The sequence below is a fragment of the Crinia signifera genome, chromosome 6, assembly GCF_055691185.1.
Source record: "Crinia signifera chromosome 6, ASM5569118v1, whole genome shotgun sequence".
Lineage (NCBI taxonomy): Eukaryota > Metazoa > Chordata > Amphibia > Anura > Myobatrachidae > Crinia > Crinia signifera.
Genome location: NC_139222.1, coordinates 257,958,199 through 257,978,491, shown reverse-complemented (window position 1 = coordinate 257,978,491; position 20,293 = coordinate 257,958,199). Strand labels below are relative to the sequence as shown.

The window sequence follows — 20,293 nt, the reverse complement described above, 5'->3', positions numbered from 1 at the left end:
TTGTCTTTTTCACTGTGAACAGTGACTATAGCAATGTTAGTTACCTGGCAAAAGGGAAATGGGTTCTAAATAGCCCCTTAAAAGTTGCAAGGAATAAAATCAAGGTTTAGGTTCTATCCTTGTGTTTAGTGCCTATATGGAGTCTATGACTGAAATAAGGCTGCTCTTGAAACACAGACTATATAGTAATGGACGTGTACTTCTCCTTGCTGAATGTATGATGGCTACATAAAGAGGACAACAATGTTATTACGCCGAATGTGGATCATTAGGGTTATGTAAGGTCAAGGTTGAATTGCACTTGTATTAGCATCTTAGTGGTGAGTGTGAAAGGCACAATCTAAGACCTCCTAGGAGGGGAAGTAGAAGGGGAGGAGTTAGTCACACTTATTTTAATTTGAAGTGCCCAAGCTCCCTGTAATCGCCCTTCTATTACCCACTGTAACTCCAGTGACACCTAGTGGATGAAGGAGAAATGACTTGTGCACCAGTGTAGGCCCATCTATGGCTTTAATTTATCATTACACATAGACAATAGATTTAAAGGCAAGTACAATAAATCATTGTATAGGTGCCACCCATTGAGAGAGGGAGAAATAGGTGCAAGCAATCACAAAAGGACCACATACTAGGGTGACAGTTCTTTGTGGACTTGGCCGGGAACTACAAAGTCACAAAAAAGGTTCAAAGTCATCTGCACCCCGAGACTGGTGGTAGGTGCACACACAGGAGCACCACCCCCTAGATAGATAGATAGATAGATAGATAGATAGATAGAGAAGACTGAAGCAGAGAGACGGTGCTTCGGAACCTCACATTAATTGTCTTTGTCCGTGAACTGTAGCATTAGAAAGGTAGCATGCAGCCATTTACATTGTACCCTACTGCCCCCTGTGGCACTTCAACCAGTGGCGTAACTATAGAGGGTGCAGGGGGTGCAGCTGCTACGGGGCCCGGCGGGTTGGGGGGGCCCGAGGACCCAGCAAGCCCCCTGCACCCTCTTGAATTTGTACTAACTACCCGGAGTGGACACGGTGGCGGCGGGTTGCACATTACATTGAAGGAGGAGGAGGGCCAGTTGATTCAGGCTCTCCCCTCCCCTTTCCTTCTCCCTCTCTAGTACTGTTGCCGGGGCTCCACGTCACAACCTAGTGACCAGCCCCGGCGTGTGAACTAAACCTGCTGCTAGCGAAGTAGCGCTGTCTGTATTGCTGCTACGGTGTTTTGACACGCGCTGACACGCGCATGAAGAAAGCTGCTGGAGTACGGGCACGGCAGCAAGGAGGCCCGGCACCTGTGCACCTAATGGGAGACCCATCCCCGGAGATCCGGTAGAAGGGGAGGCCTGGCCCTGCATACCAGGTGGGAGGGGAGGCCCTGGAGACTCAGCGCTGCTGGAGCCTGGAGGTAACTGAACTTTACTAAACTCCCCCCCCCCCTCTCTCCCTTTCTCTCCCTCCCTCCCTCTCTCCCTCCCTCCCTCTCTCCCTCCCTCTCTCTCCCTCTCTCTCTCTCTCCCTCTTTCTCCCTCTCTCTCCCTCTCTCTCTCTCCCTCTCTCTCCCTCTCTCTCCCCCTCCCTCCCTCTCTCCCCCTCCCTCCCTCTCTCCCCCTCTCCCCCCTCTCTCTCCCCCTCCCTCTCTCTCCCCCTCCCTCCCTCTCTTACTCCCCCTCCCTCCCTCTCTCTCCCCCTCCCTCTCTCTCCCCCTCTCTCCCTCCCTCTCTCTCCCTCCCTCTTTCCCCTTATCTCCCCTCTCTCTCTCTATTACTCTCTTTCCGTCTCTCTCTCTCTCCCTTTTTCCATCTCTCTCTCTCTTTCCCTCTCTCCATCTCCCTCTCTCTCTTTCCCTCTCACCATCTCCCTCTCTCTCTCTCTTTTCCTCTCTACGTCTCCCCCTCTCTCTCTTTCCCTCTATTCGTCTCCATCTCTCTCTTTCCCTCTCTCCATCTCCCTCTCTCCGTCTCCCTCTCTCTCTTTCCCTCTCTCTCTTTCCCTCTCTCTCTTTCCCTCTCTCCGTCTCCCTCTCTCCATTTCCCTCTCTCTTTCTTTCCCCCTCTCTCTCTCTCTTTCCCTCTCTCTCTTTTCCTCTTTCCATCTCCCTCTCTCTTTCCCTCTCCATCTCCCTCTCTCTCTCTTTCCTTCTCTCCATCTCCCTCTCTCTTTCCCTCTCTCCATCTCCCTCTCTCTCTCTTTCCCTCTCTCCATCTCCCTCTCTCCATCTCCCTCTCTCTTTCCCTCTCTCCGTCTCATCTTCTTTCCATCTCCCCTTCTCTCCGTGTCCCCTTCTCTCTCTCTCTTTCAGTCTCCCCTTCTCTCTCTCTCTCTGTCTCCCCTTCTCTCTCTCTTTCCGTCTCCCCTTCTCTCACACTCCCCTGTGTCTTTACCCTCCCCCCTCTCTTTTTTCTTTTTCTCAGTCCCATGCACTCTTTTTTCTCTTGCCCCCTCTTTCTCACTCCCCATCCTTCTCCTTCTCTCTGCCCCTAGTCTCTATTTCCTTATGTCTCTTCTCCCCACCTTTCCCTCTCTCTACCCCCCCCCCCTCAACCTGGCACTACCCCTTTTCTCTTCCTGACACCTTCTCTCCCTGGGCAGAATGTAATGCTGCTCGAATTCGGCAGCCGAGCAGGATACCGGCAATTACTTACAAGGTAAAAACCATGACTTGTGATTGCCTCTATAAAAAGAGTTTGGCCGGCATACCGCACAGTCGCTGAACTTGGGAGACATTACATTCTGCCCCTTACATCCTCTCACTCTCTTGCTCCCCTCTCTCCTTGCCATTCTCTCACACCTCCCTTGCTCTTATTTTGCTCCTCACTACAATGCCCCCAACCCTAAAGGGGTGTACACATGGGGTGATTCTTCCAAGCGATTTTGACTACATTGTCTAAATCGCTTGGAAGGTTTTCCTGAATCGCCCCATGTGTACACAGCGGGTGATAGTGATGCGTGGCCCAGCAGCATCGCTATTGCCCTGCCAAATAGACAGTGCAGGCAAGGATATTTTTGCTATACTGTGTATTTGGCCGCAGTGGCTGGCAGGATGTAGTTAGCCGTCTCTCTTATGGCTTAACTACATCTTGGTGCACACGGGGCTCAGCCGAAATCGCAGAAACTGAGTCCTGTGTGCTCACGGCACTATAATGCCATTTATAGTAGGGGGGCCCTGATCAACATTTTGCTATGGGGCCCACAGAGTGCTAGTTACGCCTCTGACTTCAACTGCCAGCTCCACTGTTGTTCCGGCTGGTAAGTAAAGAAGGGAGATCACTTAGAGAAGACCGTGCCTTTGGGCACCAATGATGTAGTTCCACCACTTTGGAAGGTTTGTACTTTTTACTCATTAACTCACCCAAGAGGTAGAAGTTCCCAGATCCACGTCTCAGGAAAATATGTTCGAACTTTTTGTTCTTCCTTTTCGTTATCCTTTAATGTCTCTGAAATGGGTCCATGTCTTGATATCTCTGGTGCACTATCTAATACCCTATCTAATAAGAAAAATATATACATTTTTAGTACTGTCGTGGTTGGCAGCCATTTCCGAATGAATTATTCCATACTGTGTTCTGTTCTGGAGGCCATATCTCCAGAAGGATATAATTACAACACTGTACAAAGAAGGTCAAATAACATAGTACATGGCCTACAGCACAAAACAAGGAAAGATCAAAACAGCACAATGTCTGTAGTTTGGAGAGATAAGAAAAAGAGGGGACATAACAGAAAATTTTAATTATACCAGGGGTTTTAACAAGATACATGAGGGAAACATTATTCAAAGGGCAAGACATATTAGAACACAGGGGCATGTGCTGAAACTGTAACGAGGTGGGTTCAAAGAAACCTTGAGGGAAAATGACTTTACAGAAGGGTTGTGGATAAGTGCAATAGCCTCCTATCAGAGGTCTTAGAAGCTAAGGGACCCGTTTAACATTGGATCATATATAAAATGCGATCTGGGTGGGGTCCACCACCCAGGATCGCATTGCAATATGCAATCCTATTGGCAGAATGTACGTCTCTGTAGAAAAAGGGACCGGTAGACTGCCCCTGTGAACTGATAAGCTGGGTGCCAGGGGGTCTACGTATCTGTGCCCAGCACTGGCCCCTGGCTGGCCCGCACTGCCCATAGGCTACCGGCATCTCAGAATGGCAGTAGCTCCGGGACTGATGCTATGATGATGCCCAATATTGGTACATCGGGCAGCATCACATCCCCTATAGAATCCTATGGATGAATGCGGCTGCGGATGGGACAGGAGGGATTGCAGCAGGTATCGGAGATTCTTGCTGCGGTGCTGCCACCTTACATGCTGGAGTTACTTAATATTTGTGGCTTAACCCCCAAAACGTATGATTTCGGGGAATTAGCCACAAATATCAATGGTAAATGTGCCCCTAAGACATTAAAACAATTTTAACATGCTTGGGATAGATATATGGATATCCTTACATAGAAATAAGGACCAAATACAGGGCCGGCGCCACCACTAGGCAAATCTAGGCATTTGCCTAGGGCGCCGGCCACTGGAGGGCGGCATTTCACCCCCCACCCCCGTGCCGCGGGGGTACCTGTCCTGCGGCTGTTTATATAAACTTGCGGCGGCAGCGGGGGGTCCCTGCAGTCAAGAAATAACAAGCGATATCTGCCTGGCTACGCGGAAGCGCTTCTGTTGTGGAAACACTGGCCGCACGCTGATTGGCTGAGATTCAGCCAATCAGCGTGCGCCGTGCGGCCAGTGTTTTCACAACAGAAGCACTTCCGCGTAGCCAGGCGGATATCGCTCGTTATTTCTTGACTGCAGGGACCCCCCGCTGCCGCCGCCGCCGAAAGCTTTATATACACAGCCGCAGGACAGGTACACCCCCCCCGGCACCGGGGCGCCCCCACCCCGACTCGCCTGGGGTGCTGCGGTGCCTTGCACCGGCCCTGACCAAATAGATTTGAGGTTATTAAAAGGTTAAACAGGGGCAGATTGTATATTCTCCAAGTAGTTCTTATCTTCTGTCAAATTCTATGTATGTGTCTATGAATACTGTATGTTTCTAAGGGAATTATATAATAAACTTACCCATTCTGTTAGGTCCTGCAGCTCCTGGAATACCACGAAAACTGTACATGATGACATCCTCATAGCACTCTCTAGGCTTCTTTATGTTATCACTTGTTACTATTTTTAATCTCATGCCCTGTAATGTATAAGAAATATCACAGAGAAAACTTTGTAAATAACATTCAATGAAATTATAAGGAACATTTCACAATAGCTGGTTGCCATAACTGAACGTTGCTTTTATCTATAGTGTACTGGGGTCAAGAAACACAAAAGCTGTTTGTGCTGCTTAAACCAGTATTTGTGTCAACTAATACCCCTTTCAGATCGCACCTAATTACCGGGTTCATGCCGGTTTGTTGCCGGTTTGACCTGAAAGAGGTTACTGGGTCCGGCAACTGGCAGCAACACAGCATTACGAACCAGTAAAAAAGAAGGGTTCTTACTAGAGATGAGCGGGTCCGGATCTCCGGGATCCGACAGATCCGAACATCGCGATCCGAGTCTGGATCCGAGCCGGCTCGGGAGTTCCCGCCTAAATTCCGGACCGAAGACGAAGCAAAACGTCATCATTGCGCTGTCGGATTCTCGCGAGATCTGGATTCTATATAAGACGCACGCGTGCCCCGCCATCTTTACTCCAGCATAGGAGAGGGAAGAGGGTGGTTATGCTCTGTGCTGTGTGCTGTGCTATAATAATAATATATTATTTTGCTGCTGCTCACTCTATTAGGGTCTGCAGGGGCTGCTGTACACAAGTCCAGTGTACAGGGGCTGCAGTGGCCAGTGTACAAGGGGCTGTACAGGGGCTGTGTTCAGTGTGACAGGGCTTGTGTCCAGTGTGACAGGGCTTGTGTCCAGTGTGACAGGGCTTGTGTCCAGTGTGACAGGGCCTGTGTACAGTGTGACAGGGTTTGTGTCCAGTGTATAGGGGTTGTGTCCAGTGTACAGGGGCTGTGTCCAGTGTACAGGGGTTGTGTCCAGTGTACAGGGGTTGTGTCCAGTGTACAGGAGCTGTGTCCAGTGTCCAGGGGCAGTGTCCAGTGTACAGGGGCTGTGTACAGGGGTTGTGTCCAGTATGACAGGGCCTGTGTCCAGTGTACAGGGGCTGTGTCCAGTGTACAGGGGCTGTGTACAGGGGTTGTGTCCAGTGTACAGGGGCTGTGTACAGGGGTTGTGTCCAGTGTACAGGGGTTGAGTCCAGTGTACAGGAGCTGTGTCCAGTGTCCAGGGGCTGTGTCCAGGGGCAGTGTCCAGTGTGACGGCTGTGTCCAGTGTACAGGAGCTGTGTCCAGGGGGCGGTTTCCAGAGGCTGTGTCCATTGTCCAGGGGCTGTGTCCAGGGTAACGGGCTGTGTCTATTGTCCAGGGGCTGTTTCCAGGATGACGGGCTGTGCCCAGTGTCCAGGGGAAAGGTCCAGGGGCAGTGTCCAGTGTGAAGGCTGTGTCCATTGTCCAGAGGCTGCATCCAGGGGCTGTGTCCAGGGTGACGGGCTGTGTCCATTGTCCAGGTGCTGTGTCCAGGGTAACGGGCTGTGTCCAGTGTCCAGGGGTAGTGTCCAGGGGCAGTGTCCAGTGTCCAAGGGGCTGTGTCCAGTGTGACAGGCTGTGTCCAGTGTAAAGTAAGAAAAATAAATAAAAGTAATAAATAAAATACAAACACATTTTTGGAGGATGATGGAGGAGGAAATAGTGGGAGATCAGCAACCTGATAGAAGTGCTGAAGTTGCTACCACCAGTCATGACAAGGCCGATACCTCTTTGTATTTTTTGCTCTTTGGAGCATTTCTCTTTTTTTGGGATAGTTTATTAAAAAGCCACCCTGTCTGCCCCTGCAGTGCCGCTCTGCTTCCAAGATGTGCCAGGTTGGAAGTGTAAGGTCCACATGTATGTGATGCCCACTGCTGTCGCTTAGCTTAGTCATCCAACTACCTCGGTATACCATTTTGGCCCAACTACAGTAAATGAAAACAATTTTGTAAGCTGTGAAGTGATCAAAATTTACTAGACATGAGTGGAAACTAATGTTATTGAGGTTTATAATACATTAGGGGCAAAAACAGGCCCAAATTCTGTTATTTTAGCCCCTTTTTAGCATTTTTTCATAAAAATCCAGATCCAAAACCAAAACCCACAAGGGTGGTTTTGCCAAAACCAATCCAGATCCAAAACACGAAGGGAGATCCAGATCCAAAACCAAAACCCGAAAAAGTGGCCGCCGCACATCTCTAGTTCTTACCGGTTCTTTGCCGTGTTACTGTGCAGTGTGAACGGGTTTCCCGTTCACACTAAGGGCGAGATGTACTAAGCCTTGAAAAGTGATAAAATGGAGAGTGATAAACCACCAACCAATCAGCTCCTAATTGACATTTTTCAAACACAGCCTGTGACATACCAGGTAGGAGCTGATTTGCTGATGGTTTATCACTCTCTATTTTATCATTTTTCAAGCTTAATACATCTATCCCTAATGGAGGAGGCAGTGCTTGGCGCAGTGCCAGCTGTAAGCGCTGCCTCCTCCCCCACCCCTGATGACGCTCCGCTGCTCTGGCCCGCCCCAGCATGACGTCAGCGAACTGTCAATCTTGCCGGTCCTCTGAAGTGATATGAACAGAGTAAAATGTAGGGTCGTACTGGGACTGAACCGTTTCAAAGTCTCGGTGCGACCCTGCATTTTGCAATGTGAAAATAGGATTTCTGTACTTACCGTAAATCCCTTTCTCCGAGTCCACAGGTGTCACTGGAGCGTAGACAGTGGGGATAGAAGGGCGACCTCAGGGAGCTAGGGCACTCTATTGTAAATTCAGTGTGGCCAACTCCTCCCCTTCTCCCCCCCCCCCCCCCGGCAGTCTCAATGATCGTGCCCAGAGGGAGCTGGAAGATAGAAACACACTTCCGAAGAGGAGGTAAAACTTTTAACCAACATTCATGCAGACATGGAAACTGAGTCAAGCAGTGATGAAATAACACAAACACTGAACATAGTTAACCACACAAAAACTAGTTAGCAGGAAGAAACCCCAAACCAGGACTAGAAGGTCCTTCCTAGGTAAGTCGGCAACAGCGCCGAGGAGGGCGTCCAGTGACACCTGTGGACTCGGAGAAAGGGATTTACGGTAAGTACAGAAATCCTATTTTCTCCTTCCTCCACTAGGTGTCACTGGAGCGTAGACAGTGGGGACGTCCCAGAGCTCCCAACAAGGGTGGGAAGGCGCTGAGAACCCCCAAGAACTGCTCGGCCAAACTGAGAGGCCGATGAAGCAAATGTATCGAATCTATAGAACCTAACAAAGGTTCGCCTGCCCGACCACGTAGCAGCTCGGCAAAGCTGATTAATGGAAACCCCTCGAGCAGCCGCCCAAGAGGGTCCTACTGAACGTGTAGAATGCGCCGAAATGGAAGCCGGAGGAGTCTGAGCCGATTTCACGTATGCTTGTCATAGTCAGCCGTATCCATCTGGCCAAAGTCTGTTTAGATGCAGGCCATCCCCGACGGATTGGATCATAGGTGACAAAGAGACAGTCCGATCTTCTAACTGAGGCTGTTCTGGCAACGTAAACTTTTAAGGCCCTCACCACGTCCAAAGATTCTGCTTGAGGATCTTCGGTAAACGCAGGAACTACGATAGGCTGGTTAAGGTGGAAGGAGGAAACCACCTTTGGAAGGAAGGATAAGGATGTACGAAGCTCGGCTCTATCTGAGTGAAACACCAAAAAAGGCGAGCGACATGAAAGGGCTCCCAGCTCTGAAACCCTTCTGGCTGAGGCCAAAGCTAGTAAGAGAACCGTCTTCCAAGTGAGGTATTTGAGATCTACCTCTTCCAAAGGTTCAAAAACTGAGGAGCAAAGATAATCAAGGACCAAGTCTAAGTCCCATGGGGCCGTAGGAGGGCGAACCGGAGGCTGCAATCGTAAAACCCCCTGAAAGAAGGTTTGTACCTCAGGTAGCAGTGCTAACCGTCTTTGGGTAAAAAAACAGATAAAGCGGACACCTGAACCTTCAGGGATCCCAAACGCAAACTTGCAGAAAGCCCAGCCTGAAGGAATAAAAGAAGTCTGGCCTTTTTGAATGCCATTGTGGAGACCCCGCGGCCTTCGCACAATGCCACATACGACCTCCAAATACGGTGGTAATGTCTTGATGTTACCTCTTTCCTTGCACTTATCATGGCCGGGATTACTGTTCTTGGGATCCCTGCTTGTCTTAAGATGGACTTTTCAGCAGCCACGCCGCCAAATGTAGCCGCTTTAAGTCTGGGAAGACGAAAGGACCTTGACTGAGAAGATCTTCTTGTAATGGCAGAGGCCACGGCACTTCGACCAGCAGAGTTGTGAGGCTGGTGTACCAAGCTCGCCGAGGCCAGTCCGGAGCAATTAGGAGGGCCAACACCCTCTCCCTCCTTATGCGCTGTAGAATCTTGGGTATCAGCGGAAACAGAGGGAACAGGTATACAAAGCTGAATGGCCAAGGAGCCGTCAGGGCATCCACTCCCGCCGCTGCAGGGTCTCGAGTTCTTGCGAAGTACAACGGAAGTTGATGGTTGAGACGTGAAGCCATCAGGTCTACTTGAGGACACCCCCATTTTCGAACCAGTCGTTGAAAAACCTGAGGATGAAGGCACCACTCTCCCTGGTGGACATCCTGCCGACTTAGGTAGTCGGCCTCCCAATTTTCCACTCCTGGAATGAAGATCGCTGAGATGGCCATCGCATGATCCTGAGCCCACACCAGGATTCGGGTCACCTCTTTCATGGCCGTCCGACTTCTTGTGCCGCCCTGCTTGTTTATATAGGCGACCGCCGTGGCGTTGTTGGACTGAACCCGGACTAGTCGACCCTGAAGCAGGGGTTGTGCTTGGATGAGAGCGTAATATATTGCTCTGAGGGTACTTATGTATTATCTGGACTCCCATGTTAAATGCACCCCATTTTTTCATACCCCTACTATCCAACTACGCATGGAGTTGATTTTATATAGTGTGGCGAGCGCAGCGAGCCACCGTGCCCGAAGCGTGGCGAGCGCAGCGAGCCCCGCGAGGGGACGCGGTCTCATAAGAAAAACGGGAGCCCAGATATTACATAAGTACCGCTCTGAGTTCCAGGATATTGATGTGTAGGCGGGATTCCTGACAAGTCCAACGGCCCTGGAACTGATGGTCCAATGTCAGTGCTCCCCATCCTCGGAGTCTTGCATCCGTTGTGATGACCGTCCAATTCCAAAGAGCGAAACATTTCCCCTCCCTGAGATTGGCTGAGTGAAGCCACCATGAAAGGGAGAGCCTCGCTCTCAGGGACAGGGTCACCAGAAGTTGTAGGTGTAGGTTGTAGACCATTGTCTCAAAAGATTTAGTTCAAATGGTCTTGACCTGAAGCGAGCATACTGGACTGCTTCGAAAGAAGCGGTCATCTTCCCCAGCAGACACGTGCAGAGGAGTACTGAGACCTTCCTGTGCTGCAGTACTAGATGCACCGACTCCTGCAGTGATCTGATCTTGTCTTCCGGTAAGAAAACCCTCAGTTGTATCGTGTCCAGGATCAATCCCAAAAACTGCATCCTCTGCGATGGCTGCAGCCAGGACTTTTCGTAGTTGAGGATCCAGCCGTGTTCTACCAGTATCCTCTTGGTCAGATTGATGTTTGTCAATAGTTCCTCCTGAGAAGAGCCCTTCAGAAGGAGGTTGTCCAGATATGGTATTATCATTACACCTTTTGAGCGAAGAATCTCCATCATTACGGCCATCACCTTGGTGAACACCCGAGGTGCCGAGGAGAGGCCAAAGGGCAGGGCTTGAAATTGCCAATGGTGTTCCAGAACTGCAAATCGCAGAAAAACCTGGTGGGATGGGCAAATTGGAATGTGCAGGTAGGCGTCCCTGATATCCAGGGATACCAGGAACTCCCCCTGACTCAAACCTGCAATTACAGATTGAATGGATTCCATCTTGAATTTCAAAGGCTGTAGGTACGGATTCAGTTGTTTCAGGTTCAGGATGGGACGAGCCGATCCGTCCGGTTTCGGCACCAGAAACAGGGTAGAATAAAACCCTTGGTTCCTTTCCTCCATCGGGACTGGGAGAATCACTTCCATCCTTTGAAGCTTGGCAATTGCTTCCCAATTTTATCTGGTAACCCTCTGACACCAGATCCCGTACTCAAGCATCCTGACAAGACTGAAGCCACGCATGCTTGAAGTGCCTCAAACGCGCTCCCACCTTGAGGGTCTCCTTCAGGGAGGGGAGACCGTCATGCCTGTTTAGGGGTGGACTTTGCCTCCTGCTGTACTGTGGCCATACCTCTTCGTCTGCCCCGAGTTCCCCTCTGGGCGACGGAAGCTCCTCTCGTTCTACCGCGAAATCTGTTTTGGGGACGAAAGGACCTAAAAGTGTGACTCTGAAAGGCCTTACGAGGGACAGGTGGAGCTGCTGAAGGGAGGAAAGAAGACTTACCACCCGTTGCCAGAGAGATCCATTTGTCTAGTTCTGCTCCAAACAAGACTTCTCCCTTGAAGGGCAATGCTTCAACCGCCCGCTTGGACTCCGCATCTGCCTACCACTGCCTAAGCCATAAAGCCCTGCGCGCAGAAATGGATAAAGCTGAAATACGTGCGGACATTTTACAAATGTCAGCCGAAGCCTCCATCAGGTAGTCAGAGGCCTCCCGTATGTGTTCAGCTAACCTATTAAGCTCGGCTGGGTCTGGGTTGTCTTTTAAACCTTCAGAAATCTTGGAGGCCCAGACCCCCATTGCTTTGTTTACCCAGCATCCTACCTGCGCTGGTCTCTGTAAAACTCCTGCCGCAGAGAAAATAAACTTTAAAGTAAGCTCCAACTTACGGCCAGAAGCATCCTTGAGAGATGTGGCCCCAGGCACCGGCAATACCGTCTTCTTAGATAGACGAGTCACCGATGGGTCCACCACCGGAGGCGTTTCCACTTTCTTCCTACTATCTGCAGGGAGTGGATAAGAAACATAAAATTTCCTAGGAATCTGAAATTTTTTATCTGGATGATTCCAGGCCTGTGTAACAAAATCATCTAATTCCTCAGACTGAGGGAAGCTAGACGACTGTTTGGGCCTCTTCCCAAACAGAGAAGGCCTTGCTGGAGTCTCAGATGTATCAACATAATCCGTGGCTAACTTCACCATGGCAATCAAATCCTCTAAGCCATGTACCACCGGATCAGGGTCCGGTAGGACCACCATCTGCGGATCCTGAGTCTCTGGTGCAGCAGCGCTAGGAATATAATATTCTCCTTCCTCTAACTCAGGCATGTCGTCTGAATCAGAGCCAGAGTCATGGGCAAACTGCCTCCTTCCTTGTGAGAGAATAGGGGGCAGTAAAGATGCCTGACCCTGCTCCGCAGAAGCCGCCGGAACAAGGGCTTTTGTTAACCCCTGTACAGCTGTGGCTAAAGAGATTTGCTGGTCTCTTGCCTGCTCTCTGTCTTTCTGTGAGGCAGAAAGTTCAGAAGCCAAGCGTGTCATTACCTCAGTAAGCTGAGAAGCCCATACCGGTGCTTCCTGATCTGTGGATGAGGAGGGGTTAACAGCACATTTCTCACAGAAAACAACTCTATCAGCAGAAGGAGTAAACTTCCCCTTACAGCCTTTACATTTGGTGTTCCCTCCTGCCATACTGAACAGAGATATAACACCAGACACTCACACACTTCCAACAGTAAGAATAAGGTTAGAAGTGAAACTGACAGGGGAGACAGCAGAGAAAGGGTTAAGAGCTGGCCCGGCCAAACTTGCCTTACAACAAAGGCACTGTAGCCTAACAAACTTTAGCACAGCCCAAATCTGGCTCACCCTACTCTAACCCCCGCTGTGTACCTCACAGACTGGGTAGAGTATATGCAGGACGGTCACCGGAGTCAGGATTACTGCACAGCCTGCACGCTCTGCCTGAGGCGCCAAAGTCTAAAAATGGCGCTGCAGGGGGCTGAACGGAGGTTCTGAACCTTGCCTGGTTACCCCCCTTACTGAGGAGGGGTCTGCGCTAAGCCCCGCCTCCCGTCCACTCTCCGGTGCCAGGGCTTCTATGTACAGAAAAACCCCTCTGCTATCCGCCATTATTGTGCTGACCTCCTCCACTAACTGGAGAGAGGTCAGAATACTCACAGCCGTTCTGCTGGCCGGTCGGCGGAGCGGCTGTGGAAGCGTCGCGCTGCCGCCATTTCTTACTATGAGGCGCGCGCGTCTTCACAGAGACTGTGGTCCCTTCAGCCAGGGACCCGGGAGCAGTGCTTTGTAGCGGCGGCCGGGTCCCCCCCGGCAGCGCCCACGTAGCAGGCTGGCAGTGACAGCATACTACCAGCCTGTCCTCTTGCTTTAAAACATAATAAATACCTAACTAATGACAATTGCCCAGGAGCATCAGAAAACCTGCCCAGCTCCCTTGGGCACGATCTAAGACTGGTGGGGGGAGGGAGAGAAGGGGAGGAGTTGGCCACACTGAATTTACAATAGAGTGCCCTAGCTCCCTGAGGTCGCCCTTCTATCCCCACTGTCTACGCTCCAGTGACACCTAGTGGAGGAAGGAGAAAGTGGTATGAATTACCCCAGTCCTCAGTATCCCATATACTGTACTGTAGTATCAGTGGTCACTTATATAATGAGCCATATCGTATAAGCCGTTCTTGTGGCAGCAACTAAGTGCAAATGGTCAAGAGGCTCATCTGTTGGTCAGACCACGGGGGTTATTCAGACCTGAGCGTATGGTTCCGATTCACAGGCTGGGTGATTATAGAATGACTGCACATGCATACAGCTCACAGTACACATGTGTGAGGTCATCCTGTGATAAATATCCAGCATTTTTTTTTTATCGCTGGCAGTACGCAAAGTTGAATGACAGGTAGCCGGGGTTTGGGGGTGGTAACCGGCCAATTACTGGGAGTGTCAGGGAAAACGCTGGCATGCCCAAACATTTTCAGGGAGGGTGTGTGACACCTGTTTCTTTTGCACTGGCCGAGTAGATCCTGGGTTCCGCACAGTCTGCACACAGAGGAGCAATCGTATGATGGTGAGTGTGAATGGATTTGCAGCTAATCGCAGGGCTGCAATATGTTTGTAGCTTCCACAGGGCAGGATGTCACTCTGTAGGGCAGTGGTGGGGAACCTCAGGCCCGGGGGCCATATGCGGCCCCCGTAGCCGGTCTAAGTGGCCCTCCTACCACCCGGCAGCTTTGCTGGGAGTCAAGTACAGGGGACTTCTTGTAAGAGGTCGGTAGTTCTTGCGAGATTCCTCTTAATCAACAGCAACCGGAGACTGTCCGTCCTATTCAGCGGCAGCCGCCGGAGCGTGGGGCGGCTGCAGCAGGACAATTTGTAAGAGAAATTTTTACATATGGCCCCCGAAGGATTTTTCCACCATACAATTGGCCCTTGGCTCAATAAAGGTTCCCCACCCCTGCTGTCAGGGCAGCAATTACCTGATCGCAGGGCTCTGCAAATTAGCAGCCGTGCGATCAGGTCTGAATAACCCCCAAATACTATAATAGGGAAGAAATATTAACTAAAGTTACTTTGACCATAGAATCACTGTTAGTGTCCTAATGAGCCGTTCATGTGGCAGCAACTAAGGGCCTGGTTCAAAGTTGATCGCAAAGGCAAAAACTTTCTCAACTGAGCAAAACCATGTGCACTGCAGGTGTGTCAAATATGGGCCTGATTCAGTAAGGTTTGCTAAGCAGCGGTCGCCCGCTGCTAAGTGAGCCCCTTAACGCTGGCTGCCGCATGACCGAACTCTCCTCCCCCCCAGCCCCCGAAACCTCTGGGTACCAAGCTAGGGGATGTGCACAAGAATACATCCCCTCGCATGCAGCCGATGGGGAGAGAAATCATTTGACGGTATGAATTAACCAAGCCACAGAGCAGCGCATTTTTGCAAGCTTTTAGAAACTCTTCTAGAGAAGCCTTATAATTGTAATATATAATGTTCTGTTTCGTCCCTACCTTAGGTGACACCCAGGGTGAGGGAATGTTCCCATTTGCAGCAAGCAGCATAGTATTTTTTTTAATTCTTTTTGAAGGGGGTGTGGTCATGTTTCCCAGATTTGGTCACGCCCCCTCCCCAGTACCCAGCCCCGAATCAGCTCTTGGTGGCCGTGAGAATAAGATTAACTATACAGTCATCTTCCGATGGCTTTTGTCAACATGCCTGGTCAAAATCTTCTTGCTATCAGAAGGATTATTACTGGGGACTATGATTAGTCCCAAATTAAGACTAATAAATCACTTGAGGACACTGGAAAATGTGCATGTCATGTGTCCAAATGAATCATTTACTACTTAAATCAAGATTTATTAAATGTTCAGGTGTATCTAACAAATACAGTTGATGCTTATGTGCAGGGCAGCCAAGGGGGGGGGGGGGGAGCGGGATTACCCGGGTTCAGACTTGCTGGAGGGGCTCCGGCGGAGGCCCTGGTCCGACCCCCCCTTCCCCCTCCATCCCTCCCAGGCAGCAGCTGTAGGAGTGTGCTGCTTCTGCCTCTGCTTCTGTTGAGGAAGGGGGGACAATAACACTCCCCCCTCAACTTTAGAGTGTTTTATTCACACACCCTCCAACCATTTTGGGGTGTGGCCTAATTGTGGGAGGTGGCCACACGTTCCGTAATTAGGCCATGCCCCAACATTTTACCGGGCCCAACATACCTCTCAGCTGCCTTGCTTATATCTGTCTGGGAGGTGAATTACAACTTCAACTTTTGTTTGACATTAAAGATTTCATTGAGAATGTACCTGGAATAAGCTGTAGACATCATTCTTATCTTCATTATCAAAAAAGGGGTATGGTCTTCTTGGGGAACCACCAGGAAATCCAGGTCGTGGAAGTATAGGTGGAAATATAGGAGGGAGAAAACATCCATTTCCTGGTTCCCGGATTCGATAATCATACCCTCTACTATGCCCGAGGGGGAAAAGATCATACACCTTTCACAAACAGGAGGCAAGCAACAAAATCAGTTGGTTATCAGATATAAATTTTCCAAAAATGAATGAAAAACGACTAAAGAATATTAAACATCAAAAGATAAAATACAGTTTTATATTATATAAAAAAAATGAGACTAACAATATTGAAAATATTGTTAATAATATTTGTAAGAAATATGGAACTAACGCTGCTTTATATATAGCATTAGAATATAAACCTAAGATACACTGAGCTGAACCCATGATTATGAAAATGTAACAATTTATTCCAATTTATTGATTGCACAATTTCTACCTTATTACATTACTCACTTTATCCGCAGTCAGCTCTTTCTCTGGTCTCATTAGCACCACACTCTGATCCACTACCCTCAGCCCACAGAGAGATCCTGGGGCTGCCTGAACACGGAGGGAAACATCTGATCCTGGGAGAACCTCGTTTGGAGAGAACCCGACTGATACCTGGAAAAGAGCAATGGTGGAGTACAATTATACCCCTTTTACACCGCCGCAAAACCCTGCAGACAGCAGCGTCGGCAGCGGAGGAGGTGAATGGATGCCTGTGTGCGGCATCAATTCACCTCCCGAACAAGGGCTGGGGGGTGCACGGGGGTTTGGGGCAGCCCAGCAGATTACCTTAGTGCTGGGCTTGCCCCCAGCGCAGCGCTCCAGGTCCCTGCAGTGGCGATGAAGTCATCTCCAAGCGGCCGGGGGGGGGGATGCGGCGGTGGTGGTGTAAATGGGAGCAAATGCTGGGTCACACCTGGCTTGAAGCGGGGATCAAAAACCTGGGCGCAACCCGGCGTTTTTAGTATAAAGGGGGTATTACTTAGCAACCCTCCAAAAACAGCTTTCCCACTCTGTATTTTGCTAATATTTGGCACAGTTAAGCTGGGTACATACTTGACGATATCATATATGAATAATATCGTTAACGATTTCCCTAGAACTCCCGGGCAAACGATATAGTGCATACTCACTGAACAATATCGATAACAATATTGTTCAGTGATGTCATCTTGTCCCAATCTATACATGAAATAACTGATGCAGTAGCCAAAATTGAGCTTCATGTACAGATGACGTAGGAGAGTGTTAACCACACATGGGAGTGTACATCGTTAGCTATACTGAGCGTACACACTGGACCATATTACACATTGTATATTGTAGCTCAGGGGACACAATGAGCGATATTGTTTGTAATATTGCAATGTGTGTACCCAGCTTTAGAGGAGTAAGATGTGGATGAGCCTGAGCCAACACACTGTACAGCGGGGGTTATTCTGGTTGATTTACAAGGTTGTGAATTCGCAGTCTTGCGAGTCCACCAGACCCTGCCCGGCTAATGCCGGCCCCCTCCCTCCCTCGCAGCGAGTGTTCGGACGCACTGGCTGTGAATGGATGTTTAATCTAAACATCCATTAGTAGGCTGCGGGGGAACACCCACATCATTTGATGGTCGGCGACCATCGAATGATGTGGAAGGCACACGCACATCTCAGGTAACCTTAGATGTGCGTGGGCATTCTGTCAGCTTCCCGCCCCCGGCGCCCACGTCACTTGGCAATACCCATGGGAACACCCAGCGTTTTAATGTTGCACATCGCTAATTACTGAAAATGCTAAATTTCCCATCATAGTGACACAAATGGTATGAGGGTTTGGGAATTGTTACATTTTGTAAGCAATCTAGATACAAAAATACAGCACTAGGAAAATACAACATGAACATGATATCCGCAGTCTATATTTCTACTACAGGTTGAGTCTTCCATATCTGAAATACAGAATATTGGAAAAATACAGAATTTTTCTTTTGGGTGACTAAGATTGTGACAACTTTTTTTTACTGATAGTTCAATTAACAGATGAGTCATGCTTATCTAGCTGGTCGGGGTGCCGTTCGCCAAAATGTGCAGAGAATGGGATGCATGTGCGCGTGAGACGCTCGTGCACCCCATTCGTGGTAAGGGACATGCGAGCATGTGAGACGCTCACACATCCCCATCTTGGCAAAGGGCCTTGCTCCTTTGACAGAAAAAAATGTTTGAATGGGCACACCACTGCAGGGAGAGACAACAGGCTGCTGCTCTTTCTCCAGCTCAGCAAACAGCACTGAGCAGCATGTGCTGAGCTGGGGAGAGAGACTGTGCTGCAGAAGCCTGTACTCTCTCTCCCACTGCCTGGCTGCTTGCAACAAGGAAGGGGGAGAGTGTCCTGGACCCCTCCATCAGACCCTGGCCTGGGTAAAAAGTACCCGCCCCCCTTTCGGGGCCAGTGCTTTCAACTGCCCATCATACACAATACACGTTCTATGCACTTCTCCATTAGGTCCCTGAAATCACAACTGTGACTCTCTACAGAAAAAGGCAGGACACATGTACAATGCAGAGAGAGAGAGTGTGAGAGAGTTGTTGGTTTACCCACTTTATTCTTGAAACAACGTAACAGGTTAAATGTTGCTGAGTCTGCCAGTATCTCTCCATTGGGTAGGAAAATGTAGACAAGTGCATGAAGTTTTGGTGATATTCCGGCACTCAGAGAGAGAGTCAAAGTGACCTTACCATGAAGGTCTGTGAAATACATAGAACAAAAGAGAGAACATTAGTAAAAAGCTACCTCAGGACTTTTCAACTTTCCAGTGAGCCACCGGTCTGCATGTACTTTTGCCATTGACCAAAGGTTACATGACTAGTGCTGAAAGCAGTGTAATTTCAGATAAAGATCAGATTAGACGCCATGCTCAGTGTTAATTCAGGGCCGGCGCCACCACTAGGCAGGTCTAGGCATTTGCCTAGGGCGCCGGCCACTGGAGGGCGGCAGTTCGCCTCTCGCCCCCCGTGCAAAGGGGGTACCTGTTGCGCCATCTGGGGAGCGGGCGGGGGGGTACATGCTGGCTTCTGACAGGAGCCTGCAGTGGTGTTCTTGCCGGGCGGGTACCTGCGGCGCTGTGTATCAAGCTGGCAGCAGTGGGGGGTCCCTGCAGTGAATAAGAAATAACTAGCGCTATCCGTCGGGCTATGCGGTGGCGCAGGAAGCGCTGCCGGGTTTGAAAACACTGTCCGCACGCTGATTGGCTGAGATTCAGCCAATCAGCGTGCGGCCAGTGTTTTCAAAACAGAAGCGCTTCCCGCGCCACTGCATAGCGCTAGTTATTTCTTATTCACTGCAGGGAACCCCCGTTGCCGCCAGCTTTATAAACAGCGCCGCAGGTACCCGCGCGGCAAGGACACCACTGCAGGCTCTTGTCAGACTCCAGCATGGACCCCCCTGCCCACTCCCCAGATGGCGCAACAGGTACCCCCGCCCCCACCCCCGGGCACCGGGGTGCCCCCACTCGCCTGGGGCGCTCCGGTGCCTTGCCCCGGCCCTGTGTTAATTATAAAAATATCAAAACATCTCCTGGTCCGATAAAAAACAGTTAGTCTTACCCTCACTTCCATTTTCTGTGATGATTTGTAAAGAACCAGAGTCTTGTATGGATCCTTCTGAAGCGACCTATTGGAAAAGTGAGACTCTGTTACCATTCACTTTGACTAAGCAAATACTGCTACAAGTCCAGTACTGCCTCTGTAATTATGCAAATATTGCTACAAGTCCAGTACTGCTTCTGTAACTATACAAATACTGCTACAAGTCCAGTACTGATTCTGTAACGAGGCAAATACTGCTACAAGTTCAGTACTGTTTCTGTAAATATGAAAATACTGCTACAAGTTCAGTACTGTTTCTGTAAATATGAAAATACTGCTACAAGTTCAGTACTGCTTCTGTAAATATGAAAATACTGCTACAAGTTCAGTACTGCTTCTGTAAATATGAAAATACTGCTACAAGTTCAGTACTGCTTCTGTAAATATGAAAATACTGCTACAAGTTCAGTACTGCTTCTGTAAATATGAAAATACTGCTACAATTCAGAACTGCTTCTGTAACTATGGAAATACCACTAAAAGTTCAGTACTGCTTCTATGACTATGCCAATACTGCTACAAGTACAGTACTGCTTCTGTGACTATGCTAATATAGTACTGCTTCTGTGACTATGCCAATACTGCTACAAAGTTCAGTACTGCTTTGTGACTATGCCAATACAAGTTCAGTACTGCTTCTGTAACTAGGCAAATACTGCTACAAGTTCAGTACTACTTCTGTGACTATGCAAATACTGCAACAAATACAGTACTGCTTCTGTAACTATGGAAATACCACTAAAAGTTCAGTACTGCTTCTATGACTATGCCAATACTGCTACAAGTACAGTACTGCTTCTGTGACTATGCTAATATAGTACT

General features: G+C 49.4%; 1 protein-coding gene across 1 annotated transcript in view; it reads right to left on the bottom strand.

The window, feature by feature from the left end:
- Nucleotides 1–20,293, bottom strand: part of LOC146009248 (alpha-2-macroglobulin-like) — a 108,384-nt gene that overhangs the window by 52,146 nt on the left and 35,945 nt on the right. The window contains exons 13-18 of the mRNA XM_083149415.1: nt 19,430–19,496; nt 18,426–18,571; nt 16,308–16,457; nt 15,801–15,992; nt 5,072–5,189; nt 3,352–3,487 (exon numbers count right to left, since the gene is read on the bottom strand). Of these exons, the coding sequence (XP_083005541.1) occupies nt 3,352–3,487; nt 5,072–5,189; nt 15,801–15,992; nt 16,308–16,457; nt 18,426–18,571; nt 19,430–19,496 (809 nt within the window). The remainder of the gene's footprint in view (nt 1–3,351; nt 3,488–5,071; nt 5,190–15,800; nt 15,993–16,307; nt 16,458–18,425; nt 18,572–19,429; nt 19,497–20,293) is intronic.